The 26,356-nt window shown below is 44.8% G+C and overlaps 1 protein-coding gene across 1 annotated transcript in view; it reads left to right on the top strand.

Annotated features, from left to right (window-relative positions):
• LOC124556526 (polypeptide N-acetylgalactosaminyltransferase 16-like) overlaps positions 1–26,356 on the top strand; it is a 582,211-nt gene that overhangs the window by 448,028 nt on the left and 107,827 nt on the right. Inside the window, exons 3-5 of the mRNA XM_047130482.1 lie at positions 7,970–8,071; positions 24,922–24,989; positions 25,080–25,145. Of these exons, the coding sequence (XP_046986438.1) occupies positions 7,970–8,071; positions 24,922–24,989; positions 25,080–25,145 (236 nt within the window). The remainder of the gene's footprint in view (positions 1–7,969; positions 8,072–24,921; positions 24,990–25,079; positions 25,146–26,356) is intronic.

Below are 26,356 nucleotides of genomic sequence, written 5' to 3'. Positions count from 1 at the left end.
TTCACAATAATGTCCACACAGTCCACAGCTGTCGTGTGCCTTCTTTTACTACCACAGGTCCTTTGGAAGCTCAGGTGAATCCTCCCAGTGCAGTGTTGCTGCTACCGACGTACGTCTGTGACGCAGTGGATGTTTCGAGCAACTGTTTGCCTGAGTAACGGCATATCCATACACGACAGTCGATCTGGTATAACAAGAAATGTGATTCCTCCGGCCAGGCGACTCGCTTCCATTGATCACTGTCCAATCTTGATGATCGAGGGCCCACTGCAATCGTAACTGACATTGTTGTTCGGTTAACATCAGCGGGGGTTCGTGCAAAATTTTAACAGTGTGCTGCAATGTGGTGGGCTATAGCCTTTTGACTTGCAAGGATAGTAATCGTAACTAACTTGAATATACTAATTTTACGTTTATAAATTTAACTGTTTAAATACATTTGAATTTTGTAATTAATAGTTTATCATTGTGAGGAATAAAATAAAATAAATGAAAGTGAAGAAAATGTTGATAGCGGTGGAAATCGAACTAGAGCTGACAAATTGCTAGTCAGTGCGATTAGCCACGATTAACCACTTTTATTTTTCTTTTATTGATGACTTCAGGCTGGATGGAGACAAAATGGACAGGGGTAGTAACCCGATGTCTGGTCACGATGCCTCCTTCCCGCCTATTACTGTGCTAGTCCCTGACATGGTACTGGCCTGTTATTTTACTTATTTTAAAAAACTTTTACAGACATAAATTTCACAATTCCAGGAGTCAAAACAAAACCAATTTTTTTCTCTCTAGGAAGAACACAATGAGAGAAGGATCCAGAACAATGGGAAACAAACAAAAACCATCCACTACCTTGACGATTAAAGGAAAGGATCAATATTGCAAATAAAGTACGATAACGTGGTAGCCTCGGCCACTTCCAATGCGAGTTCACCATATACTGGCGAAAAACACGGCGATCGGGATCATTGTCATGCGCGACTACATAGTGGACGTGGTGTTAGATCGTTGGTTGATTGTGGGTTGGGTTGGGTTGTTTGGGGGAAGAGACCAAACTGCGAGGTCATCGGTCTCATCGAATTAGGGAAGGATGGGGAAGGAAGTCGGCCGTGCCCTTTCAAAGGAACCATCCCGGCATTTGCCTCGAGCGTTTTAGGGAAATCACGGAAAACCTAAATCAGAATGGTTGATTGCGGGGGAGGGGACCAAACCGTGAGACCATCGGTCCCATCGGATTAGGGAAAGATGGGAAAGGAAGTCTGCCATGCCCTTTCAAACGAACAATCGCTGCGATTGCCTGAAGCGATTTAGAGGAATTAGGAAAACTTAAATCAGGATTGCCTCCCGAATGCGAATCCGGTGCGCTAACCACTGCGCCAGCTTGGTCGGTGGACGTAGTGTCCGAGGAGCCATATAGTCGTATTAATCTTCTATCGAGTTAAAATGTTTCGCCATATAAACAATACTGAGGCCTGATATTAGAAAGTGGCAAACCTCCAAGGGGACGAAGCCTTGCTACCACTTCATACCGGAGTCGAAAAACATGATTTTTCCATAGGAAACTACCGGATTATTGCATTATTTCTGCACCACCATCGCTGGGAGCAAAAATATTTCTGCAACATGATACACTTCGTGAAGAAGGCCAAGGAAACGGCCTTCGTGTTCAAGAATTGCCCCTTGAATTCCATCCGTCACCTCCCGCCAGTTTAGTGGAGCCATTTTCATCGGGTAATAATACCCAACGATTTGTGGCGAGCAACCACCGTGGAATAGGATGACAGCTTGATGAAAACTCCGAAATGGTAACAGGGTACATTTCCGTTCATTAACGTGGGCCGCAGAGATAGAACAAAATGAATCCAATATGTCGTCGAGCAAGGATATGTCATCGATATATCGTAGCGATACTATAACATCATCCGCTCACACCGAGAAGGGTTTTCCCAATATCTTCCAGCCATATAATTGATCAGCAACAGGTATCACGTCTATCGGTAACAGATGCCAGATAAAGAATCAGACAGATGCTCTGGGAACAAGAGAAAAATAGACAGGGAGAGGAGGCTTACCGCAGTATGATTGAGACTGGTCGCCTCGAGCACCTGCACGACGAAGCTGTGACTGACCTGGTCAAATGCCTTATTAAAAACAATAAAAAGTAAAGCTCTAGAAACAGAAATAAGTGCAGCCACCGAGACGATGTCCCAACATTCGATTACAGAAGTCAGGACCATGCGCCCAGGCACACAGCTTTGGTGAACTGCAAGAATTTTCTCCAGAATAAGATTTTCACTCTGCAGCGGAGTGTGCGCTGATATGAAACTTCCTGACAAATTAAAACTGTGTGCCGGACCGAGACTCGAACTCGCGACCTTTGCCTCATGCGGGCAAGTGCTCTACCATCTGAGCTACCCAAGCACGACTCACGACCCGTCCTCACAGCTTCAATTCTGCCAGTACCTCGTCTCCTACCTTCCAGCCTTCAGAGAAGCTCTTCTGCGAACCATGCAGAACTAGCACTCGTGGAAGAAAGGATATTGCGGAGACATGGCTTAGCCACAGCCTGCGGGATGTTTCCAGACAGATTTTCACTCTGCAGCGGACTGTGTGCTGATATGAAACTGCCTGACAAATTAAAACTGTGTGCCGGACCGAGACTCGAGGTAAAGGTCCCGAGATCGAGTGTCAGTCCGGCATACAGTGTTAATCTGTCAGGCAGTTTCAAGAATTTTCTCGACAGACGGCTATTAACGGCCGGGTTGACAGTTTTGTAATCGAAATTAAGGAATGAGATCGGGCATAATTCGTCAATGCCTGGACCTCCGGTTGTCTTTGGAATTAGATCGATTTTACCAACCTTGAAAGGGGCAGGAATCACCTCATTAACCAGTGACGTAATGGTATCACCTATAAGAGCCCAAAAATGTACGTAAAATTCCTTGGAAATACCATCAAGTCCTGGCAATTTTTGCGGTGGTGAACCAACAATAAGGCGATGTATATCATCTCGAGTAAAATCGCTTAGGAATTCATTATTTAATGCAGGAGTAACCACGCAATCCACTAGACGAGTAATGCATCAGAGAAAATCGTATCAGTAGCATGGACGCCATAAAGGTCGGTAAAGTAATTATAGATCCCTCTCGAAATATCACGTTGGGACGTCAGTCCGTGACCATCGGTGTGAGTGAGGGATTTGATACATGCGCTTCTTCGACACGCCCGCGATCATGTAAAGTGATATTGGGAAGTCAGTTCATTCTGTAGGAATGAGCGTGATTGTGATCACACCCTAAGTCCTTTCATATGTTGTATTTTCAACTGAAAAAGCTTGGCCTTGACATGGTGGACTAGTGAACATCCAATCCACAGTGGAGATTGTCTGGTACCTTCACAAAATTGTCGGAAGACGAAACAATAAAATTCCTGGGTCTGCCGAAAAGCCCTCGCCCTGTCAACGCTGTAATGCGTTAACGCTTTCCGGGGCAACGGCTTTGCATGCTCTGACCAACGTTCCATAAGACAAGGATAACAGTACTGGGAATGCAAGTTACAGGTCTAAACCTCGCGAACTATAATCTCGGGGGAAGCGTCCTCTAAGACAACTGTGTTCAACATCCAGGGGAGACGATACGGTTTTACTGGTTGCGGCACATGATATAATGTGACAGCTAGGGCACAATAATAGTGAAACAAGTAGGTATCACGTCTATCGGTAACAGATGCCAGATAAAGAATCGGGCAGATAAAAATAATCGAGTCTGCTGCTGGAAGAAGCTGTAAAATGCGTATACCTGGAAAGAATTGGATAGTGACACATCCATGAATCACGTTTTTGCGAAGAGTGCATCAAATCATCTAGTTTCTTGCTAAAATTAAAACTGGGATCTGATCCGCAGGACACTAAACACAAAAGAAGTTTCTGCGGAGTTTTACGAAATAAATAAACTATAACGTCTTTGTAAAAACGCATTCGGTCTGTGGAATGACCAGAACTTGAAGGAGCATAAAGAAGAATTAAACTAAGGTTACAAAAAGTGCAAGCTATCCATTGCCCATCCATTGGCCGTTATCAAGAACTTCGAAATCGGTCTGTGGTATTTCCTCTCTGTAAAATAACGCAGTACCAGTAGATCGTTTAGGAGCCACATTAAAGAAATTAGAAAAGCTGGGAATAGAAAAATAATCAAATAATACCTATAGCAAAAATATTACGTCTTCACTTGAATCGTACATAAAGTGTCGCAAAGCCACAATTCTTAAGATCAGAACTAATTCTGTTCACATTCATAGTAAGAAAGTTATAGGCCTGGATACGGTCGTGTATCACAGTCCATGGCAGATTCAACAGATGAATCTGGATGTAAAGTGCTGGAGCACTTTCCTCCATCCTCTTTATGTTTCTTCTTTTTTCGCGACGCCGCACGTTCAGGCTGAAAACGCTGTTTATTGCAGGACAGGAAAGCGGCTGCCGTATGGGGTAACGTTGGGGGGGGGGGGGGGAGGGTGCGGGCGGTCCTGCTGAAATTTAGCATCTGGCACAAGACGACACACCCCACTCCTCCACAGGTGGGCGGTGCGGCTCCTGGAAATCACTGGAAACGAAAACGGCCGGTATGTCTTCTACAGTACACTGGTACACTTGTGCCGATATGGGTCTCATCAGCAGCGGCCGGTGGCATGCTTTCCCCATCCATAGGTACAGAAGATACGTTTGACCATAGCGCCATTACAAAAACTGCTCCTCTAAAATTCCTCTTACTGACCAGGTGATGTGACGAACGTAGCACTCATAGTGCTGGTAGGTAAACATCACATCAGAGCAAGCATAGTCGAAAACTGACAGCTGCATCACTCCTCTGAGCTGATCATAGAGCGGCTCACAATCATTTCAGCACTCAATAGTGGTTTCTGGTTATCACGGGAAGAGTGTTACAAAACATGCTTTCATCCATTTTATTTGCGTACCAGCACGCAATCTAAGAGAAAAGGCGTCATTTTAGTGCGCTTTCCGGCTCGTATTCAAAGCGAAATTAGCGCAATTGTTCTGCAGTATTTACAGTGAGCAGTAGTGTATTAGCGTATGATAACCGGCCGCCACTGGCCAACATGATAACATGTTGGAATCATCTCCTGTGGAGCGCCGTGTTCTACAATTTCCTGCCACAGGTCGCCACCTATCTCCTTTTACTGTAACGGCAAACCTCCAACGTCCACGTGTGGCTTGGGCGCCCAACACGTTGATGCCTACTTGTGGTTTCCCAGTTCATCAACCACTTTCCATAGATGCTCACGACAGTACCATATGGATAACCGTCCAGCTGCGCCATTCCCGAGATACTCATTCCCCGGCACCAGATAATATCCTTCTGCCCTTTGTGAAAATCGCTTGTATTAGTGGATTTAACCCTTTTCGGACTGTGTCGTCACTAGAATGATTCCCCATTCGTCTCTGCTCTGCTTACATACTCAATGTGATCAAAAGTATCCGAACACCTGGCTGAAAATGACTTACAAGTTCGTGGTGCCCCCCATCGGTAATACTGGAATTCAGTATGGTGTTGACCCACCCTTAGCCATCATGACAGCTTCCACTCTCGTAGGAATACAATAAATCAGGTGCAGGAAGGTTTCTTGGGGAATGGGAGCTCATTCTTCACGGAGTGCTGCACTGGGGAGAGGTACTGATGCCGGTCGGTGAGGCCTGGCACCAAGTCGGCGTTCCAAAACATCCCAAAGGTGTTCTATCGGATTCAGGTCAAGACGCTGTGCAGGCCAGTCCATTACAGAGATGTTATTGTCGTGTAACCACTACGCCACAGGCCGTGCATTATGAACAGGTGCTCGACCGTGTTGACAGATGCAATCGCCATCCCCGAAATGCTCTTCAACAGTGGAAAGCAATAAGGTGCTTAAAACATCAATGTAGGCCTGTGATGTCATAGTGCAACGCAAAACAACAAGGATTGCAAGCCCCCTCCATGGAAAACACGATCACACCATAACACCACCGCCTCCGAATTTTACTGTTGGCACTACACACGCTGCCCGATGACGTTCACCGAGCATTCGCCATACCCACACCCTGTCATAGGATCACCCAATTGTGTACCGTGATTCGTCACTCCACACAACGTTTTTCCACGGTTCAATCATCCAATGTTTACGCTCCTTACATCAAGCGAGGCGTCGTTTGTCATTTACCGGCGTTATGTGTGCCTTATGAGCACCCGTTCGACCATGAAATCCAAGTTTTCTCACCTCTCGCCTAACTGTCATAGTACTTGCAGTGAATACTGATGCAGTTTTTAATTCCTGTGTGATGGTCTGGATAGATATATGTCTGCCTATTACACATTACGACACCCTTCAACTGTCGGCGCACTCAGTCAGTCAACAGATGAGGTCGGACTGTACGCTTTTGTGCTGTACGGGAACCTTCACGTTTCTACTTCATTATCACATCGGAAACAGTGGACCTAGGTATGTTTAGAAGCGTTGAAAACTCGCGTACAGACGTATGACGCAAGTGGCACCCAATCACCTGACCACGTTCGAAGTCCATGAGTTCCGCGGAGCGCCCCATTGTGCTCTCTCACGATGTCTAATGACTACTGAGGCCGCTGATATAGAGTACCTGGCAGTAGGTGGCAGCACAATACACCTAATATGAAAAACGTCTGTTTTTTAGGGTGTCCGGATACTTTTGATCACATAGTGTACTTTCCTGACCGCCTCCGTTTCCCTCGACGCCGCAGGGAGCATTCAGTCCCATCGCTACGTTGGATGCCGCCTGGCGGCGTTTTGGGCATGTGGCGCGGTTAACAAAAGTGAGTAAGCGGGGCAGACACGGGCGGTAGATCACCCTAGCGAAGATATGAGCTGCAAATGGAGAGCTCCATTGAGATAAGTTACTTTGACAAAGGGCAGATTATTATTACGCAGATCACGATGGTTGTCTCCACAAACGGTGTCACCGAGGTGAACGGCGGCTCGAAACGTACAGCGTGCCACTGACGCAGGCTGGTGGCAGCAGTACTATGCTGCGGGAGACATTCTCCTGCGCTAGCATGGGACCTGTCGTAATAATCGAAGACACGCTGACGGCTGCCAACGACCTGAATCCCTTCATGCTTTGTCTTCCCCGACGGCGCTGTCATCTTTCGTGCCGGCCGGGGTGGCCGAGCGGTTCTAGGTGCTACAGTCTGGAACCGCGCGACCGCTACGGTCGCAGGTTCGAATCCTGCCTCGGGCATGGATGTGTGTGATGTCCTTAGGTTAGTTGGGTTTAAGTAGTTCTAAGTTCTAGGGGACTGATGACCAAAGAAGTTAAGTCCCATAGTGCTTAGAGCCATTTGAACCATTTCATCTTTCGTCAGTAAAATTATCCGCATCTCGAAGCCAGAACCGTGCTATAGTGGCTTGAGGAACGTTGTAGTGAATTCATGTTGGTGTGTCGTCGATCATATTCGCCTGATGTAAGTCCAACGGAACCCGTCTGGGTCGCTACCTCGCGCCGTCACCGCGTACACAAATCAAGGACCCGTTATTTACGCAAATTACAAGACCTGCGCGTAGATTTTTAATGCCAAATACTTCCACAAACCTACTAATAAGCTATCGGATCCCTGATAAACAGAATCAGTGATGTATTTCTTTTCAAAGACGGACAAACAAGGTGTTAAGCAGGTGGTCATATGGTTTGGCTCGTCAGTGTATATGTAATAAAACTACTTCGGGAAAGTGACTCCTCTTGCCATATATTTTTCATTTTCCATATTTTTATTATTTTGTCCAGCCACAACAGTAATACAAGACCAACATACATCCTTCTCCTGAGTCTGGCTGCAAATCAGCTGCAGCCAACACCAGAGATGGATTGTTTGCGCATTCTAGTAACTAAACTTGTCCTTTGCGTTACAATGTGGTACTACCGAGCTACATCTTGTGCGTTTTGTTTGCCTAGTTGCAGAGAGATGACATACACCATAGACAGCGACAAGACAACGAGCGTAGTGATTTCCTTCCACAACGAGGCCCGCTCGGCCCTCCTAAGGACTGTCGTCAGGTAAGTTACTGCTCTCCAAATTTAATACCAGCTTCGATGTCGAAATCTACATACAAATAATCCAGTTTTCTATCGAGTATCATTTTCACAGACCTCAGAGCACAAATAATTTCTTTCTGATAAGATAATTGTCCAATGCAAAAGGTCAAAACCTGCCCTTATTTTTACACAGGAAGAATACACCGAAAGCAACATATTGTCAAAATTTTAGTTGCTAAGGCACACTGCAATTATTAGTTTAAAAATGTTAGAAATTGCCGATCACAGCTCACCGGGCGACTGGAGAACTATACAACGCTGCCGTAGTTGTAGCAAGCAGAGCATGCGCAACATGGTGGCCACACATCATTCGTTGACAACTCATCGGTAAACAGATAACAAAGCACAACGTGATCATAATTCGTAAAGCGAATTCCAGGTTCCTTTGATAGTTCCTCTAACACAACAGATTTTTCACAGTTACCATTCACTCGTTTCGCAACTCATTTAATATCCATAACAATTAGCAGTTGCTTTTGCGGTATCACTAAGTGTTAACAACAGAGATAAAACTTAATTTTCTTTGTGATTTCTTCATATATACTTGCACCTGTCTTTGTGCAGGTTCCAGAATTTTACAGTAACGTGGAATCCAATTAATGTTTTCAGCCTTACAATGATCAAATGCAGAGGAACGCGGTATGCAGTCGAAATCATTTACTTCTGCTGAAGACCTACATGTGTGTTATTTATTAGTCAATTTCTTGGACATTCATTTGAATGATGTCGATATTTCATTAGAAATTGTGGAAACATTAGAAGAAACACCGATTGTGGTTGACACGAAGATGTGCGAATTAAACTCCAGAACAAACATGGAGGCTGTATATCTTTTGATTAAACGAAGGAGGGAGAAAACGCATAAACTTAGGCAGTGTGCAAAGCCAGTTTCGTTTCGTAAAATTTCAACATGTGTTGTATAAATGGAAGAAAGATTTACGTGGAGTACGAAACATGCGCCAAAATGAAACTCGTACAAGAGTGAACAAAAAATTATTCGAAAGGTTTAAAACTGCTCGCGAGATATCTATGAAACAACGGCCGCACGGTATAGCCGCGCGGACTCGGGCACCTTGTCACGGTTCGCGCGGTTGCCCCCATCGGAGGTTCGAGTCCTCCCTCGGGCATGGGTGTTTGTGTTGTCCTTATATAAAATTTCCAAATTGAGACGAAACGCTGGGCGCTCGGAATACCAGGTGATATGAACTTTACTGATTTGCAGTCTTTCTCGACCTGAAAATTATATGGAAAGGAAGTCGCAAAATTGCGAAGTGTACCTCAAGTAAACCTCAAGAGCAGACGTCATTAATAGGTCAAACTATAGAGAAATTCGTAGCTGATGTGAAAATGAAGCTTCTTATTATCCCCTAAAATGATGTACAAAGCCAATCAGTTACGTTTTGTGCAAGAACTACGTGCAAACCGCACTTTATCACTTCTAGTGAAAAAAAGACAATCACTTGCGCGGTCGATGAACGCTGTGACTTATTCTCATACAACAGAGCTAATGAGAAATATCATTGGGTTACTGTTTCCACAGCTTTATATCTGTCTTCAGCAACATCAAGCCAAATTAGAACAAAATATTAGAAAACGAAGACTGTTTACTTGCAAAAATCTTGTAATCGACTTATTAAGATCAGGAAAGATACAAAAGAGTAATTTTCAATGTTACATCTGAAAGTCTTCTTATATAAATGTAAATGTCGTGTGACTAGGGCCTCCCATCAGGTAGACCGTTCGCCGAGTGCATGTCTTTCGATTTGACGCCACTTCGGCGACTTGTGCGTCGATGGGGATGAAATAACAATGATTAGAACAACGCACCACCCACTCCCTGAGAGGAGAAAATCTCCGACCCAGCCGGGAACCGAACCCGGGCCCTTAGGATTGACATTCTGTAGCACTGACCACTCAACTACAGGAGGCGGACAGTCTTCTTATCGTTTCTATGAAATAATTCATTCTTTTTGTTGGACTCTTGATCTGAACATAATGATACCTGTGCATTTAGGAGGACAACGAAAAGAAATTCATATTCCACCCGGAATTAATAATGTAATTCAACCTCTCGACAGAAAAAATTTTGAGCAGCGTAAAGCGTTTTTCAAAAATATGTAGGAGAATATAATTTCGGATAGCTCTTTGCCATTTCAGGTTTATCAGCGGTACATTAATGCTTAACTTCAGCCATTTCTGCAGTGTCAGTTTGCATGACTAATTTGGTCAGGTATGCCTGGTACGCAGAACAAAACCAGAATCATTTCCTACCCAGTTCTAGTTCTATCTGAATAACGCTAGTAATTACTGTAGAGTGCCTGAATGCGTTAATTCTTCTTTTATCAGGCATGTCTGGTGTAAGGAAAATGTTTGTTTTCGCCTTCCAAAAGAAACTTCGCATTTTTGTGACAACTATAGGAAATCAAAAAGAGACTGATTCGTCGTTATTATTCGAAAATTATCATTAGAACTGTGCCACAGGTATTGTTATAAAATGTTTTATGTCAATAAAATGAGGTCCCGCCTGATGGATGGTTCAAATGGCTCTGAGCACTATGGGACTTAACCTGTTGATATGAATTGCAAGTTTGAAGTTACCCAAAAAATTGATTATTTGAGACATTTCTGGTATGGTTTAAGTGGTTAAAATTCGCGAGTGTGCTCTTTGGACTTAGCGCTACGCGGCGCTACGTTCTCTTATCACGGCTGCGTCTGCTTATCCGCCGAGTCACGCACTAGGCAGGAAGCGTTGTACAAATTGCTGTTATAAGCGGTTTTTCGTACGGAAAAAATGAGTAATTTTAACATTTTTTAAAAAATACGTGCAGTGCGCCTTATCAGCTAAAATTTTGGAAGTGCGTTTCTTTCGTTGTATTCTTCCTGCGTGAAAAATTTCGGGGTAGGTTTCGACATGTTGGATTGGACCATGCCGTAGTGAGTCAAATGATTTACAACAGTGAAGAGGCCGTCGGATTACAAAACCAGGTTTACATGCCTGACTGTATTGACAAATATACTAATACATTCGTTTTGAAGATATCATTACCTATGTATTTCATGTAACAACAAGTTTAGTATTGAGAAGGACAAGGGAGCTACAATAAATATTACATACCGTTTTAAGGTAAACTGCTTGTGACAAGTTATTGTCTTCGAAAAGCAACCTTCTGGTATTTAGGAGACACCACAGTACATAAAAGATTCAAACTTTTCTGAGCAACTACTAGAATTTAAAACACAAAAGCAACTTTAGCATGTAATATGATACAGCAAGAAGAAATAGCTCTACGAAGAACTTAAGTGAAAGCTGGAATTGAAGCTTTTGGCGAGCTTCATTCGCTGTTCCCAGTTACTTTTTCGACCGCGAAACACTTTCCTCCCACTCTAACTTCCTACTTTCTCGTTTACCTTGAATTGCTGACAGTTTTCCTGTGAGCTACGATACTGGCAGTCATTAGGAGTAACCGTGTAGCTACTTAAGCAGAACCTGAAAGCAGTAAATGTAATGTCATTTTCATAATTTCGCGGAATTATAATATTTCGTGTTCTGACATTACAGCTATGTACCTCAGTTGACAAAAACAGCATAGAGACAAGGAGCGGCCCTGTAACGACATCCCGCGTCATTTCGCTGTCTCATTTTTTAAGCAGTTCTGTGTACTTCAAGATTGTGAGCTCGAGGAGTTATTTAGGGAAGGTTTATCTGCGGAATGTAGTAGGATCGCTCCAGCACCAACTCCGCCAATGAGCTAGAAATAGTACGGCCATTTTGGATAATTTTGGAAGATAAATCATTTACTACACACAATTTTCTTCCTTCCGAACGTTAACTACCGCACTAGCTCAGTTGAATGGCTGTACGAGTAATTACGAAAAGAATCCCAGTTTCTTCCCCTCGTCTCAGACTAATGGAAGCGTTTAGAAATTTCATATGCTGTCGCGTTCATGAGCTCTTTCGAATGTTATATTACTCTTCAAAAATGAGGTATGAGAGAAAGAGGGAACATCCATATACCCACTTGGAACATGCACTCATGAAATTGTTCTTATGATTACTATCCTATTCTGGTAACTGAAAAACGCTTTGGTTATACACCAATGGGCCAAAACATTGTAATCACAACCACCACGAGTTGCTAGGGTTACGGGCACCTGAACTTTGACGAATGACAGAATGTTATGGCTGGTGCCCGGGGACGAGGAACTCGGAAATAGAAAAGCAGGTCGGATGATCGCGTGTTACTGTCATCAGCATCTATGGAAAGTGACTGAAGGACGGTGAAACTAAGAGTTAGACGACAAATTATTGGACGTTTAGGCCCATCACAGAACGTGGAGGTGGGAGGCTTACCCGCTGTGTGAAGCAGGATAGGTGGCAATGTGTGTACATACCTGGTGTAGGCAAAAGTATTTCGTACCACTCCACTCAGTGCACATTGTCGAAGATGGAGCTCCCCAGTAGACGACTCAAGCGTGTTTCCTTTGTGACCTAACAGTACTGTCAACTACGATTTCAGCGGGCACGGTATCGTTGAGATTGGGCCGTGGATCAATGGAAAAGTGTCGCACGAATCACATTTATTGTTACACCGTGTCATTCGCTGTGTCCGGGTACGCCATCAGCCGGCTTCCAGAAACGCGCACCGCACAACGGTCGCAGGCCAATGGGCGCAGCATTTCGCTAAAGGGGAGCATTCACCTGGCTTTCCACGGGACATGCAGTAGTAATCAAAGACACCAAACAACTGTGAAGAACATGAACATTGCTGCGGACCACCTACGTCCCTTCATGCTTGATCTCTTCCCGACGGCGATGGCATCTGAACAGCGGGATAACTGAACGTGTCACAAGGCCAGAATCGTGCCAAAGCTGTGTGAGGGGCACGATAGTAAACTGACGTTGATGTTCGGACCAGCAGATTCGCCTGACCTGAACCCCGATAACACATCAGGGACGCTATCGGGTGCCATCTCTGCGGCCGCAAACCACAGGCCCGTAATTTAGGGGAACTGCATGAGCTGTACGTAAACATCCGGTGAGAGACACTTCTGGAAACCTGTCAAGGGCTTGTCTAATCTCCAGCACGCAGAATCGCTGCTGTACTACGTTCGAAAGGTGAACCTGCGCACTACTAAGCAGGCGTTGGTAATATCATCTAGGAAAATCGGGTTTTCTGCCGACAATCCACGTCGTCCTTGCAGGGTATTTCGATCGCGTAACTCTCAGTCTTCATCGCGTGCTCTCTGAGGTTCCTTGAGGCCTCGGGGAGCACCTGATGAAGACTGCGAGTTACGCGACCCAATATCGTGATGATGATGTTTGATTTGTTGGGCGCTCAACTGCGCGGTCTCAGCGCCCGTACAAAGTCCCAGTTTTTACACAGTCCAGTGTGTACGCAGTACAATGTAGCCACTGTCACGAATGATGATGATGATGATGAAATGATGGGGATAACACTAACACCCAGTCCCTGGGCAGAGAAAATACCCAACCCGGCCAGGAATCGAACCCGGGACACCGTGATCCAGAGGCAGCAACGCTAGCCACTAGACCACGATCAAATATTGTGGAGGTAGAAGCGGATTACCGGTAGAAAACGCAATTTTCCAAGATGGCAACGTCTCTCTGGGAAAGCCTGAAGAGCTACATGTACTGGTAACGTTTTGGCTCATCGGTGGAAATTACACCATCAAAGACACGAAATACTCAGCGGCTGTTTTTGCAGCAGTGAAGCGTATATGTCCGAAGGAACTATGCATCGTATTTCTGAATAACACAGGCACTGCAATATCGTATCTACCCGCCGACACTGGGAAAGCGACTTCCAAGTAAAATGTCTCCCCTGTACGGGAATATACGTAATGGATGTACGAGTAGAGGATGTAGACAAATGGTTGACGACATATGGAAGTTTGGGTGTGGCGTCACTCGTGCTTGGATAGACACATGATAAGGCGACCGCTCTCGACGAGCGGGAAATCCGAGTTCAAGTCCCTGTCCCCCACAAATTTTCATTGTCGTCATCCCATTATGCTGCTGATGGTTGTCCATGTCCGAAACTTCGAGTACATTTAATGTATTTCATAACGGCTGTAGTCACCGCGGTGCCTCTTCCTTCGGACATGCATGGATCGTATTTCTGAATAACACAGGCAATGCAGTATCCTAATAATCAGTTTGCTTCAGTGTTACACGCAACAGCGCTATCTTCTACCACGAATTTCTACCGCAGGCAGGCTTTACGCATGGACTCAATGGGACTGTTTAATGGAGAAGGATAGAACTGAAGAGCATATTTTTGTGATATCTTTTGCAGTGACTAACGTAAGGCAAAAGGACGGAAGATTAGGTTTTAACGTACCGTCGATGACGAGGTTATCAGAGACGGAAGGACTAATGTGACGCCAAATAAAGATGCATTTCTCAATATATCAGGTGCGACAAGAAATATTGGTGCAGTAGTAACAAACCTGAAATATTTCGTGGTGGAATACTAGATAGAATATCTATGAGCTACCATAATATTTTATGGCGGATAGGTAGTTGGACTCTGGATAGATTGGAAAGGAATCTACCCGAAGTTGCTGAAATGTGGATACAGAGAAAAATGACAAAAACAAGCTGTTTGGGAAGAAGACCCAACGCGAAAGTCTTAAGGGAAGTCAACGAATAGAGAAGATTATTAAGTTAGATGGAAAAGAAAAAAATAACTTTCATTGGACGTGTTATCAGAGATATCATTTTCATCATTAACGTTCTTGAAAGGAAAGTGCTGGGAAAGAAAAAGTATGGACCCGTTTGCCACCTAGACACTGAAGAAACGGTGATGTTTCGAAAACGGTTCCAGACAATAGTTAGGTAGTTAGTTTCGTGTTTCATGGATAATTTGCACGATAAGTCGTAATGGTATGGAAAGTGTCAATTTACATTCACATCGAAAATTAGTTTGTGTATATGGCTACATGCTGAATATTTGTAAGCTTTCTTTTTTAAAAAATATATGTGCAGATGTGAGTTAGTAATTCTTTCTCACCATCTGAGAGGTGGCATGAGCCCCCTCTCATATTTCTATCTTTGAGTAATTCGATTTTCCTCTCTAATTGCATGCGGTGAAAAGTCGCTATTCCTTCACACGCAGACTTCCCACGCAGCGTCTCTCGTCACCCGGGTGCTCCGGTGACAGGCGGGTTCTGCTGGTCTTGAAAGGGTTAAGCCGACGGGTGTGAGGGAGTCGAGTGGATGCTTTCCAGACGCCAACATTGTCATAAGAGCGGCGGCGACACGCCCACAGGGGCCTGACGGAGCGGCTGGGCTAGAGATTCCGTTACTTCGCAGAAACTTACTAAAAACTCTTTCTAGCGGGCTACCAGCGAGGCTTGGGAATGACTTGTGTTCCCAGGCAGTCTTGGCGGGCAAAATGCCCACGTTTTCTGCAAAATCATAACTGTGATTGGCTTGCTTAGGGAATAGCTCCGTGACGTAGCAACATCGTCGCAGAAATTGGCGCCAAGTATCTCCATTGGTGGGATAGTACTGCGTCAGCAATAGAGGGGAATTTTCCACCGGTTTTCGAGTTGCTGATTGCCACGTTTAACCACGACCACTGTCGTGGGGGCGGCAATGTTCTGTGTTCGGCTTGTACGGGTGCTCTTGAGAGAGTCGGCTCTCCCCTTTCGGTCAGATTAGGTTACAAGACTGAGCTCTCGCTGCTCTGGACAGCCTGTCTTCCGTTGGCTGTCTAGTATACTTTCATTTAATTGTAACTGTTTGACGAAGTTGCTGAAGTTTCGACTTCAACGTAACTTTCCGAGTACAGTTGGCAATTGAGCGTTCTGCGTACAAGTGGCCTATGTTGTCCGTCTTGAGCAGTTTCTTCCAATGAATCTCAGCCTGACATCTGCTTTTCCTACAGCTAGTCTATGTGGTCGTTGTTAGTTCGCTTTGAACAGTTACTCCTACGTATTTTACGATTGGTACTGTTTCCAGTCAGTTACTGAGAACAGCGTAATTGGCCAGCTCGCCTGTTTATGAGTACAACGGGTTGGTTCAAATGGCTCTGAGCACTATGGGACTTAACATCTGAGGTCATCAGTCCCCTAGAACTCAGAACTTCTTAAACCTGACTAATCTAAAGACATCACACACATCCATGCCCGAGGCAGGATTCTAACCTGCGACCGTAGCAATCACGCGGTTCCAGACTGAAGCGCCTAGAACCGCTCGGCCACTGCGGCCGGCTGAGTACACCGCTATATTTGTTCACGTTGATCATCGACTGCCACTCAGTGTACCAGTTATCGATCCTCCACAAGTCGTCCTGTATTTCGCTAAAGTTTCCTGGAGCTGCAGCTTCAGCATTATTCGCATGGAGCTTCCAGCATTATCCACTACATCCTTTACATATACTGTAAACAGTTGCGGCCCTATAACGTCCTCGAAATTGCTTTTACATCTGTCCACTTCATCCCATTAACAACCACGTGTTGAGTTCTGTCTGCTTAAAAGTCCTGGAACCAGTAGTTGGAAATCTGGTCCGAAACTTGATAAGTTTGTATTTTTTTTAACGAAGCGAAAGTATGGAACGTATTCACGGACAAAGAGAGCAAAGTTTCCCAAGGTCTCTGTTTGTGGATCCATATTGATTCCTACAGAGGAGATTACCGTTCTCCAAAAATATACGTGAGTATGTAGTGTGTTCCATAACCAGGGCAGGTCTTGAGGTCAAGCGACGAAAGCCGCCTCTTGGGGTGCCACACTGGAAGGGGAAACAACTGTAAGATTTCTGCAGAAGAAGTATCACAACTAGTAGGGCCCACTTGGAGCGCCAAACTGAAACGGGCGCCAGGCGTGCAAGCGTAAAGTGTGTGTATAGTGCGTATCACAGTTGTGAAAACTGACGCAGGTCACAGTGTACGAGAGAGAAAAAAAGAGGGGGGGGGGGGCGCCAAATGATAAGTCGCTTGTGCGGAGAAATGTTCTCGAATCTATCGCGTCCATAACTCTATAACAGATTGACGACAGCAATAAAGGTCTATAATTATGTGAATCTGCCCTGTGCCCCCCCCCCCCTTGATAACGGGTACAGCCTGCGCATTTTTGCAGTCGTGTGTTACTCCAGCGACCTACGATAAACTTCTGATACAGTGTTAGCAGTTTTTTTCGCGTCATCTTTAAAGAATCATACAAGAAGCTCATCAGGTCCACAGATATTTCCTCTGGCCACAATTACAGATAATTTTCTCTTCCACGATATCTGAATATCTGCGATCTCGACTTTCCTGCAGTGACTGAAAGGAGGAATTGTAGTGAAGCAATTGCAGAAGACGGAATTCAATATTTCGGCCACAAGACAGTGTAGCCGCTAGATAACCTGAAGTAAATCAAGAGCGACGTAGTATCTCCACTGGGTGTACCGAATGGTGGATATGTTGACATTAATTCAAGATCAGTGGAAAACTTCAAAAGCCTCTCACTTCGTTTAAATAAGCACAGCAAGCAAAAAAGTAACCACCCCCAGTAGTCATCAAGTTAATACCGTATACCATTACCTTTAGCCGTGATAGTGGCCGCGATTTCGCCGGGAAGAGAGTCCTCAAATTTCTTCGTGTACAGTTTAGTATTGGAGGGCGGCGTGGAGGGTAAAAATCATAGAGGGAGACCAATAGATGAATACACTAAGCAGATTCAGAAGGATGTAGGTTGCACTAGGTACTGGGAGATGAAGAAGCTTGCACAGGATAGAGTAGCATGGAGAGCTGCATCAAACCAGTCTCAGGACTGAAGAACAAAACAACAACATGCCACATCAAGCTGAAGGGACTCACTGATGATTACATCCCGCAAAGCTGCCAGACTGCGGGACGTCGATTGCTATGTTTCTCCCGATTTTCCAAATAGACTCGCGTATTCACTGTCTAGTAGCATTGGATGACTTAGCAGGCCGGTCGATGTGCGATATGGCACCTAAGTACTCGTCAAACCGGCAACCAATGTGTGAAACCCTGTGAACACGGGTGTTGTCATCTTGAAAGACAGAAATGTCCACGACATAGTCATTATGAAAATGCGGAAGCAAGGACAACATCTGGTTATCGAGAATGTTGAAGCCGGCCGGTGTGAACGAGCGGTTCTAGGCACTACAGTCTGGAACCGCGCGACCGCTACGGTCGCAGGTTCGAATGCTGCCTCGGGCATGGATGTGTGTGATGTCCTTAGGTTAGTTAGGTTTAAGTAGTTCTAAGTTCTAGGGGACTGATGACCTCAGAAGTTAAGTCCCATAGTGCTCAGAGCCATTTTTGAGAATGTTGAAATCAACATCCTGGTCCATATTCACTGTGACTTGGATGAGTGGGCCCAAGTCATGGTACGGAAAACACCCTAAAACGTGACGGAACCACCTGCGGTCTGAACTACAGCCTCCACACACTGCTAGTTAAACCCGTCGTAGGGCCTTCGATGCACGCGGAAGCTTGTATCATTCGGAAAAGAGATAAAATTACAATTATTCGGACCACACAACTTGCCTGCAGTCACCTATCGTCAAGTTTGTGTTTTTTCGCCCATTGAAGGCGCGGACCTTCATATATCGCTGTGAGCAACGGCCTTTTGCGAGGAACCCTGTTCCAGTTGTCTACTGCATGCACTTCCTTTCGTAACATTCTTTCGGGAACTGATTGAGATGGACCTGTATTCATTGAGAACAGCAATTACTGTTGGGTTAGGTACGGATTGTCACTAGTCACCAATCCCTGTCGCTTAGAATCTCTTCACGACCTCTGTTCCTACGCCGTACACACGTTGGACAGTTCGCGTTAATAAATCAACAAATCTGGCGACGTAATTCATGGTGTTGCCATGGGCACATACAAACTTCATGGCTGCTGTCACGTCTCAATGTCAGGTCATCTTACTTCGCTGATTACACACAGCTGACTGGCGCATACACACGACTTCACTGATAAGACTTACGTCGGGGTTGTAGGGTCACATCACCGCCTAATAGCAATTATGAACCACCTACAGCCCTCCAAAGCGTTCTGCGGCCTCTTTACGAGGGTGACAGGTATTTTGTTTATCTGTGGGCCAAACTACAAAGCGACACGATGTGAGAGTAACGCGTAAAATCAACAAAAGGGAAACTGAATGGAAGGCACATTTGTCGGGATAGTATCGTGGATCTCCACTGACGAGTCAAAACGTTACGACCACCTGCTTAATAGCCAGTTGGTACACCTTTTGGACGCACTACAGCAGCGAATATGCGTGATACGGATTCAGAAAGTCCTCGGTAGGTTTCGGAAGGTATGTGGCAACAAATGTCTACGCAAAGGTCACGTAGTTCCCATAAATTACGGTCTGGTGGTTTTTTGACGCTTAGCTGGTGCCCGATGGCGTCCCAGACGTGTTCTATTCGATTCATGTTGGACGAATTTTTTCTCCATAATGACAACATGACTTGACTACCATGCTCCTCAAACTACTATAGCACGATTCTGTCGTTCTGACACGGACAGTTATCCTGCTGCTCCGATGTCATCGCCGTCGGGGACGACATCGAGCACGAAACGACGCAGGTGGACAGAAATAATGTTCACGTAGTCTACAGATGTCTTCCATTACTATCACAGGCCCCCCATAGTATGACACTGCCCCCAGCGTTGTGCGTCCGTCATACCGTGCGTGTTTCAAGTAGCTGTTCTCCTAGATGACAGCGAATCCATACACTACTAGCAACCTGGTTTAACAACACATATGATTCCTCCGACCAGGCGCCACGTTTCCATTGATCCACGGACCAATCTCGAGGGTTCTGTGCCCACTGCAAACGTAAGTGACGTTGTCGTCGGATCATCCTAAGAACAGATCGTCGCCGTACATAGCGGGCAAGCCTCCGTTGAGGCGTGGACGTCCAACGACTTACCACCTACTCGTGTTTTCTCTGGCCTTCATCCAATTTCCATAGAGAATATACACACATCAAAAAAAGTTTTGCACCACACCGGTTCCCATAACTCCAGAAGATAGATGTTGACTATGGATATTGTATCACAGACATAGTCCTTTGACTGTTCAGAGATGTCACTAAACCCGCCCAAAGACGTAAACAACCATGCGTGAGCAGCGCCTTTTAGATGGAGGGGGTCCGACAGCCGATCAGTTCCAGTCATTCCACCAGGAAGAAGGTACACGGCTCGTGGTGTCTGTAGTTCAACCATGCCTAGACGGTCAATACCGCAGTTCGATCGCGCCCGCATTGTTACTTTGTGACAGGAAGGGCTCGCAACAAGGGAAGTGTCCAGGCGTCTCGGAGTGAACCAAAGCTATGTTGTTTGGACATGGAGGAGATACAGAGAGATAGGAACTGTCGATGACATGCCTCGCTCAGGCCGTCCAAGAGTTACTACTGCAGTGGATGACAGCTACCTACGGATTGTGGCTCGGAGGAACCCTGACAGCAACGCCACCATGTTGAATAATGCTTTTCGTGCAGCCACAGGACGTCGTGTTACGACTCAAACTGTGCGCAATAGGCTGCATGATGCGCAACTTCACTCCCGCGTGCACGGCGAGGTCCATCTTTGCAACCACGACACCGTCCAGCACGGTACAGATGGGCCCAATAACATGCCGAATGGACCGCTCAGGAGAGTCATCACATTCTCTTCACCGATGAGTGTCGCATATGCCTTCAACCGGACAATCGTCAGAGACGTGTTTGGAGGCAATCCGGTCAGGCTGAGCGCCTTAGACACACTGTCCAACGAGTGCAGCAAGATAGACGTTCCCTGCTGTTTTGGGGTGCCATTATGTGGCGCCGACGTACGCCGCTGGTAATCATGGAAGTTGCCGTAACGGCTGTACGATACGTGAATGCCATCCTCCTACCGATAGTGCAACCATATCGGCACCATATTGGCGAGGCATTCGTCTTCATGGACGACAATTTGCGCCCCCATCGTGCACATTTTGTGAATGACTTCCTGCAGGGTAACGACATTGCTCGACTAGAGTGGCCAGCATGTTCTCCAGACATGAACCCTATCGAACATGCCTGGGATAGATTGAAAAGGGCTGTTTATGGACGACGTGACCCTCCAACCACTCTGAGCGATATACGCCGAATCGCCGTTGAGGAGTGGGACAATCTGGACCAACAGTGCCTTGATGAAGTTGTGGATAGTATGCCACGACGAATACAGGCATGCATCAATGCAAGCGAACGTGCTACTGGACATTAGAGGCACCGGTGAGTACAGCAATCTGGACCACCACCTCTGAAAGTCTCGCTGTATGGTGGTACAACATGCAAGGTGTGGTTTTCATGAGCAATAAAAAAGGGCGGAAATGATGTTTGTGTTGATCTCTATTCCAATTTTCTGTACAGGTTCCGGAAATCTCGGAACCGAGGTGATGCAAAACTTTTTTTGATGTGTGTATTTTGGTTAAATGGCAGAATCGGTAGTAAATATTCAAATCCTTTACTTTGCTGATCGATTTCGGTCACCGTGTGACCATCTTCAGTGCTAAAAATACATAATAACCATCACACATGATCTTAACACAAAAGTGGCCTTATTTATAACCGCCATTGTCATATGGGAGATTATTGTATTTTTGTTAATTTTTTTATTACTTTTTGTAAATACTTGTTAAGAACATATGCTGATAATGTCATTCATTAGGTTGGTCAAGTCTTAGAGTATGATAAAAGAGGGAGTGAAGTCCCACTGTAAAGTGTTAATGTTTTTACATTTAATCGATGTTTCTGGAAACATCGATTAAATGTAAAAAAGGCTGTTTCTGATGTTAACTTCTCTGTATTTGCGTTTAAAAAACTATTATGTGTTTTTAAGTTGGGTATATTCCTATAAAATTTTATCTTGTACTTTGGGTCAGACGGGGTAACTTTATTGTATTTTTTTTTCTTTTTATTGTGGCTGTACTGCGCTTAAAAAGTCGTCATGTTATTTTAAAGGTTATGTTTTATTTAAGCTTTGGTTTTTCTGTTGATGGTATTTGTTGTTTTTGATGTCTTCGTGGTCTACACTTTGTAATATAGAGGGCACTATGATGCTTGTTTTGCAATACTGAACTTAGTTAGTTGGCTGTGTAAACTACACGCTCACCGTACGTTGGATCGGCAACTGCTAAGGTTATGAGATAGGCCCCTCTGTTAATTTAAAAATTATTGTATGCAGTAAAAGTGAAGATATCTGTTGGAAGTAGTCATCGTGGTACATGTCACAACTCATAGAAAACTTTGTGCTATTATGATATGAGCGTACAACATTCGAATAATTTGGTACGTACGAGAATCTGTATATAAACGTAGGCTTCCGCGGCCATTGCACGTCCAGTAAATTTTTTCTGGGTTTGTGACCACATTGGCAATATCTAAAACTACCGACGTCTCGGTCCCTGTTGCAAGTGACCTTCTTCAGGGTGTTTTTGTTTACTGCTGAATGAGAAAACTTTGTTTCTTATATACCTGCAGACGTGGCTGTTATCTAATTCTGATAGACTGTTAAGGATGAAGGGAAGGGATGTTAGAAGTCTTTATTGGTATTTTTATTATTTCTTTTCGTTGGTGGAAACCTGACGTTTTAATTGGTGTTTGCATTACTGCAAAGAAATAATAAAAACACCAATAAAGACTTCTAACATCCCATCCCTTCATCCTTAACAGTCTATCAGAATTAGGTAATAGCCACTTCTACAGGTATATAAGAAACATCCAGCAGTAAACAAAAACATCCTGAAGAAACTTGCAACAGGAACCAAAACTTCGTTAGTTTAGCGTATTGACATTGCGGTCACAAGCACAGAAAAAATTTATTGAATGAGTATCTGTACATTTGCATATGTTTTATGTTTCTGAAGTTTTTTGATGGTGGTTATAAACAGGACCACATTTGTGTTAAGATCCTCATGTCTGATGGTCCCTGTGTATTTTTAGCACTGAAGATGGTCACACAGTGACCGAAACCTATCTGTAAAATAAAGACTTTCGATATTTATAACCGATCATACCATTTATTCAATATATATTGGCAATAATACGATCGTGGTGCACACGATTCGCCGGCCGCTGTGGCCGAGTGGTTCTAGGCGCTTCAGTCCGGAACCGCGCTGCTGCTACGGTCGCAGGTTCGAATCCTGCCTCGGGCATGGATGTGTGTGATGTCCTTAGGTTAGTTAGGTTTAAGTAGTTCTAAGTTCTAGGGGACTGATGACCTCAGATGTTAAGTCCCATAGTGCTCAGAGCCATTTTTTTTTCACACGGTTCCCAATGGAATTAGACATCAGGATTCCCATAGATGTGCACTATGAGTACGCTAACAAACGTTCAGCTTCGGCGTTTCCGACAAGTTCGATTCCAGACAGTGGGCGCCAACAAACGTTCAGCTTCGGCGTTTCCGACAAGTTCGATTCCAGACAGTGGGAATAACAATCTGCTCTTTGTGAAAGCCACTAACGTTGGTGGATTTCCCCATTTGCGGTCCGTATTGCGGTTAGGATGTTGATGTTTGCTCCGCTTGTACGCTTCCCTTACCGGGCCACGTACCAGCAACGCCTCGAGGCGGTATTCTATATCGCGGTGAGCAGCGGTCATACTATTTTGGCTCACAAGTGTATAAAGGAAACAGCATACAAAACACTAGTGTTACCAATTCACGAGAACTACAGAATCGTAATGAACAAATTCACAGAGGGGCTGCTAGGATCGCAACGGGTCGGTGCAGCCCATACAAAGGGCTACCACGTTGCACGGAGGAACTTAAGCGGGAATATTTGAAAGAAAGGCGACAGTTGCTTCGCAAAACTCTTTTGGGTAAATTTAGAGAATCAGTATTCGAGGCAAACTGCACAACAGTAAGCTGTTTCATCGCGTACCTCGTTTAGGGATCTTGAGACTAAGAAGACAGAGAGTAGAACGGGTATCGAGATTCTTCTTGTTCCTCTCTAGGCAAATGGAAGAAGACAGAAGCTAGCTAATGGTGGCACAAAGTATCCTCTATATCTACTGTGCGGTGACTTCTTGAGCATATATGCAGATTTTCAGATGACTAGACGCGACGTTTGCAGAGGTTTGTCTTGTATCTAGTACTAACAGCTATCCTTATGTCGTTTTCGGTGTAACATTACGGACGAGTGACGTTGGTACAAAAATTATCTTACTGAGTCTGCACGAAACAGGCTCGAGCAAAGAGGTCTTTTATCATATGTGAACACTATGTAAAGCTCGTGCTGACTGCCGTACACTTCGGCTTATTAGCGTGCCCGCTCAATTTATCGTGCTGTATATCTGTATCAGTATTTTTTCTTATGAGGAGGAAACTGTTCTCACTACATTTTTAGGGTGTTTTGCGCAGACTGAAGGCGACCATTCTCGAATTTCCGGCACACGTCATAGAACTACTTTGGACGGCTATTACCACATGCTACTGGACAAACCTGTTACAGACGTATGTTGCAGCGAGTGATTGTCCATTCGAATCTAGTTATTCGTTGTGAAGTAACATCAACAAAAGGTACAAGTGATTGGTTGCGTTTGTTTTAATAATACCTAATATTCCTATTTAAGTTCCCTCCTGTGGACTATACTGACGTGTTTCGACCCTAGTAGCTCGTCTTTGAATTACTTCGACATCCACTTTCAGGACTGCTTCATAAACATCCCAAATACTGAAGCAGTATTCTGGAAACGCGTAGTGCTCGACAATACACTTTGCATAACGCTGCTAAAAACTGTTCTTTCCAACATTTATGTCATCGTTATTGTAACGGCTTTTTGTTTTTATCATAATAGCATAATCAACCGCACACCCGCCGAGCTGCTGGAGGAAATACTGCTTGTAGACGACTTCAGTGACAATGGTAAGCACACACACACACACACTCACTATAGACTGTCTTAACTGCGTATTGCGGAGATGACAGTTATGACAACAGCATTCTTTTTTACAGAGGAGGACGGTACGCTTCTTGAAGCCATTCCAAAAGTTCGGGTCATAAGGAATACTGTCAGAGAAGGTAAGTAGAAGTGTCGGTGTGACAGCACAGTCACTAATGTCAACACGTTTTTCGAATTGCCATAGGCCTCTGAGATGGAAGATCATTGGCACAGAAACTTCACTATTTTTTTAAGCTTCACTACTTTTTCAGCTTATCATTCTAAAATCACGATTACATAAGCCTATCGCAAACCGAATAAAGATTTTTCCCTGCATTTCTTCCACCATACTAGAAACTAAGATGACCAGACAAAATATTAACCACTACGCTTGAAAGAGCACACTTGTGTCTTTAGAATGCTCCAGATGGTTTCAAGCTGGCACCGTCGTCTAATTCTCCATCGCTGACAGCAAAGTGCTGTATATGTGCCAGTCAGTCTTATGGAATCAGCGCAGTAAAATGAGTCGAGCGTGCTCGTAGCAGAATGAAAGGAGCGATTGCTTTTGAAGGGACCGTGACAACGCCGTGCTGAAGTGCGTTGTTGTATCAACACGGACTGTCCAATGTCTCTACCTGTCGCAGTTGTATAATATGACGTAAGAATAGTGGCCGCGTCTCCGGACGAACATTCCGTGAAACGAACGTCTGGAGTCACGTTCCTCACACAAGACCATTGATCACCCTTAAACAAAAAGCAGCACGTCTTTAGTGGACCAAACAACATAGAAACTGCACAGCAGATGTCTGGATGGTCAGACGAGTCGTGATTTTGTCTCTTTTCCAACGACGCAACGTGCAGAGTGCACTAGTCGCCGTATGGTGCGTTTAACTTGCACAGTATGCACAGGGATGACAAAAGCCATGGGGTATTGATATGCATATACCACAAGGTATAAAAAGTGGAGCTGTCATTTGTACTCAGATGATTCATGTGAAACATTGTGCATGTTGGTGGTGGCTCCATAATGGAGTGAGCTGTGTTTCATGGAATGGACTAGGTCCTCTGGTCCGACTGATTATGTTCTGCTACTTGGATACCATTTGCAGCCATTCACGGACTTCGTGTTCCTAAACAACGATGGAATTTTTATAGATGACATTGTGCTATGTCACCAGGCCACAATTGTTCGCGATTGGTTTGAAGAACATTCTGGACAGTTCGAGCGAAAGATTTGGCGACCCACCGAACGTTTATGGGACACAATCGAGAGAATAGTTCGTGCACAAGATCCAGCACCGACAACACGTTCGCAGTTATGGACAGTTATAGAGACAGCATGGCTCAATAT

The sequence above is a fragment of the Schistocerca americana genome, chromosome X (assembly GCF_021461395.2).
Source record: "Schistocerca americana isolate TAMUIC-IGC-003095 chromosome X, iqSchAmer2.1, whole genome shotgun sequence".
Taxonomy (NCBI): domain Eukaryota; kingdom Metazoa; phylum Arthropoda; class Insecta; order Orthoptera; family Acrididae; genus Schistocerca; species Schistocerca americana.
The sequence above is the reverse complement of the archived record's forward strand: the minus strand, read 5'-3'. Positions and strand labels throughout refer to the sequence as shown.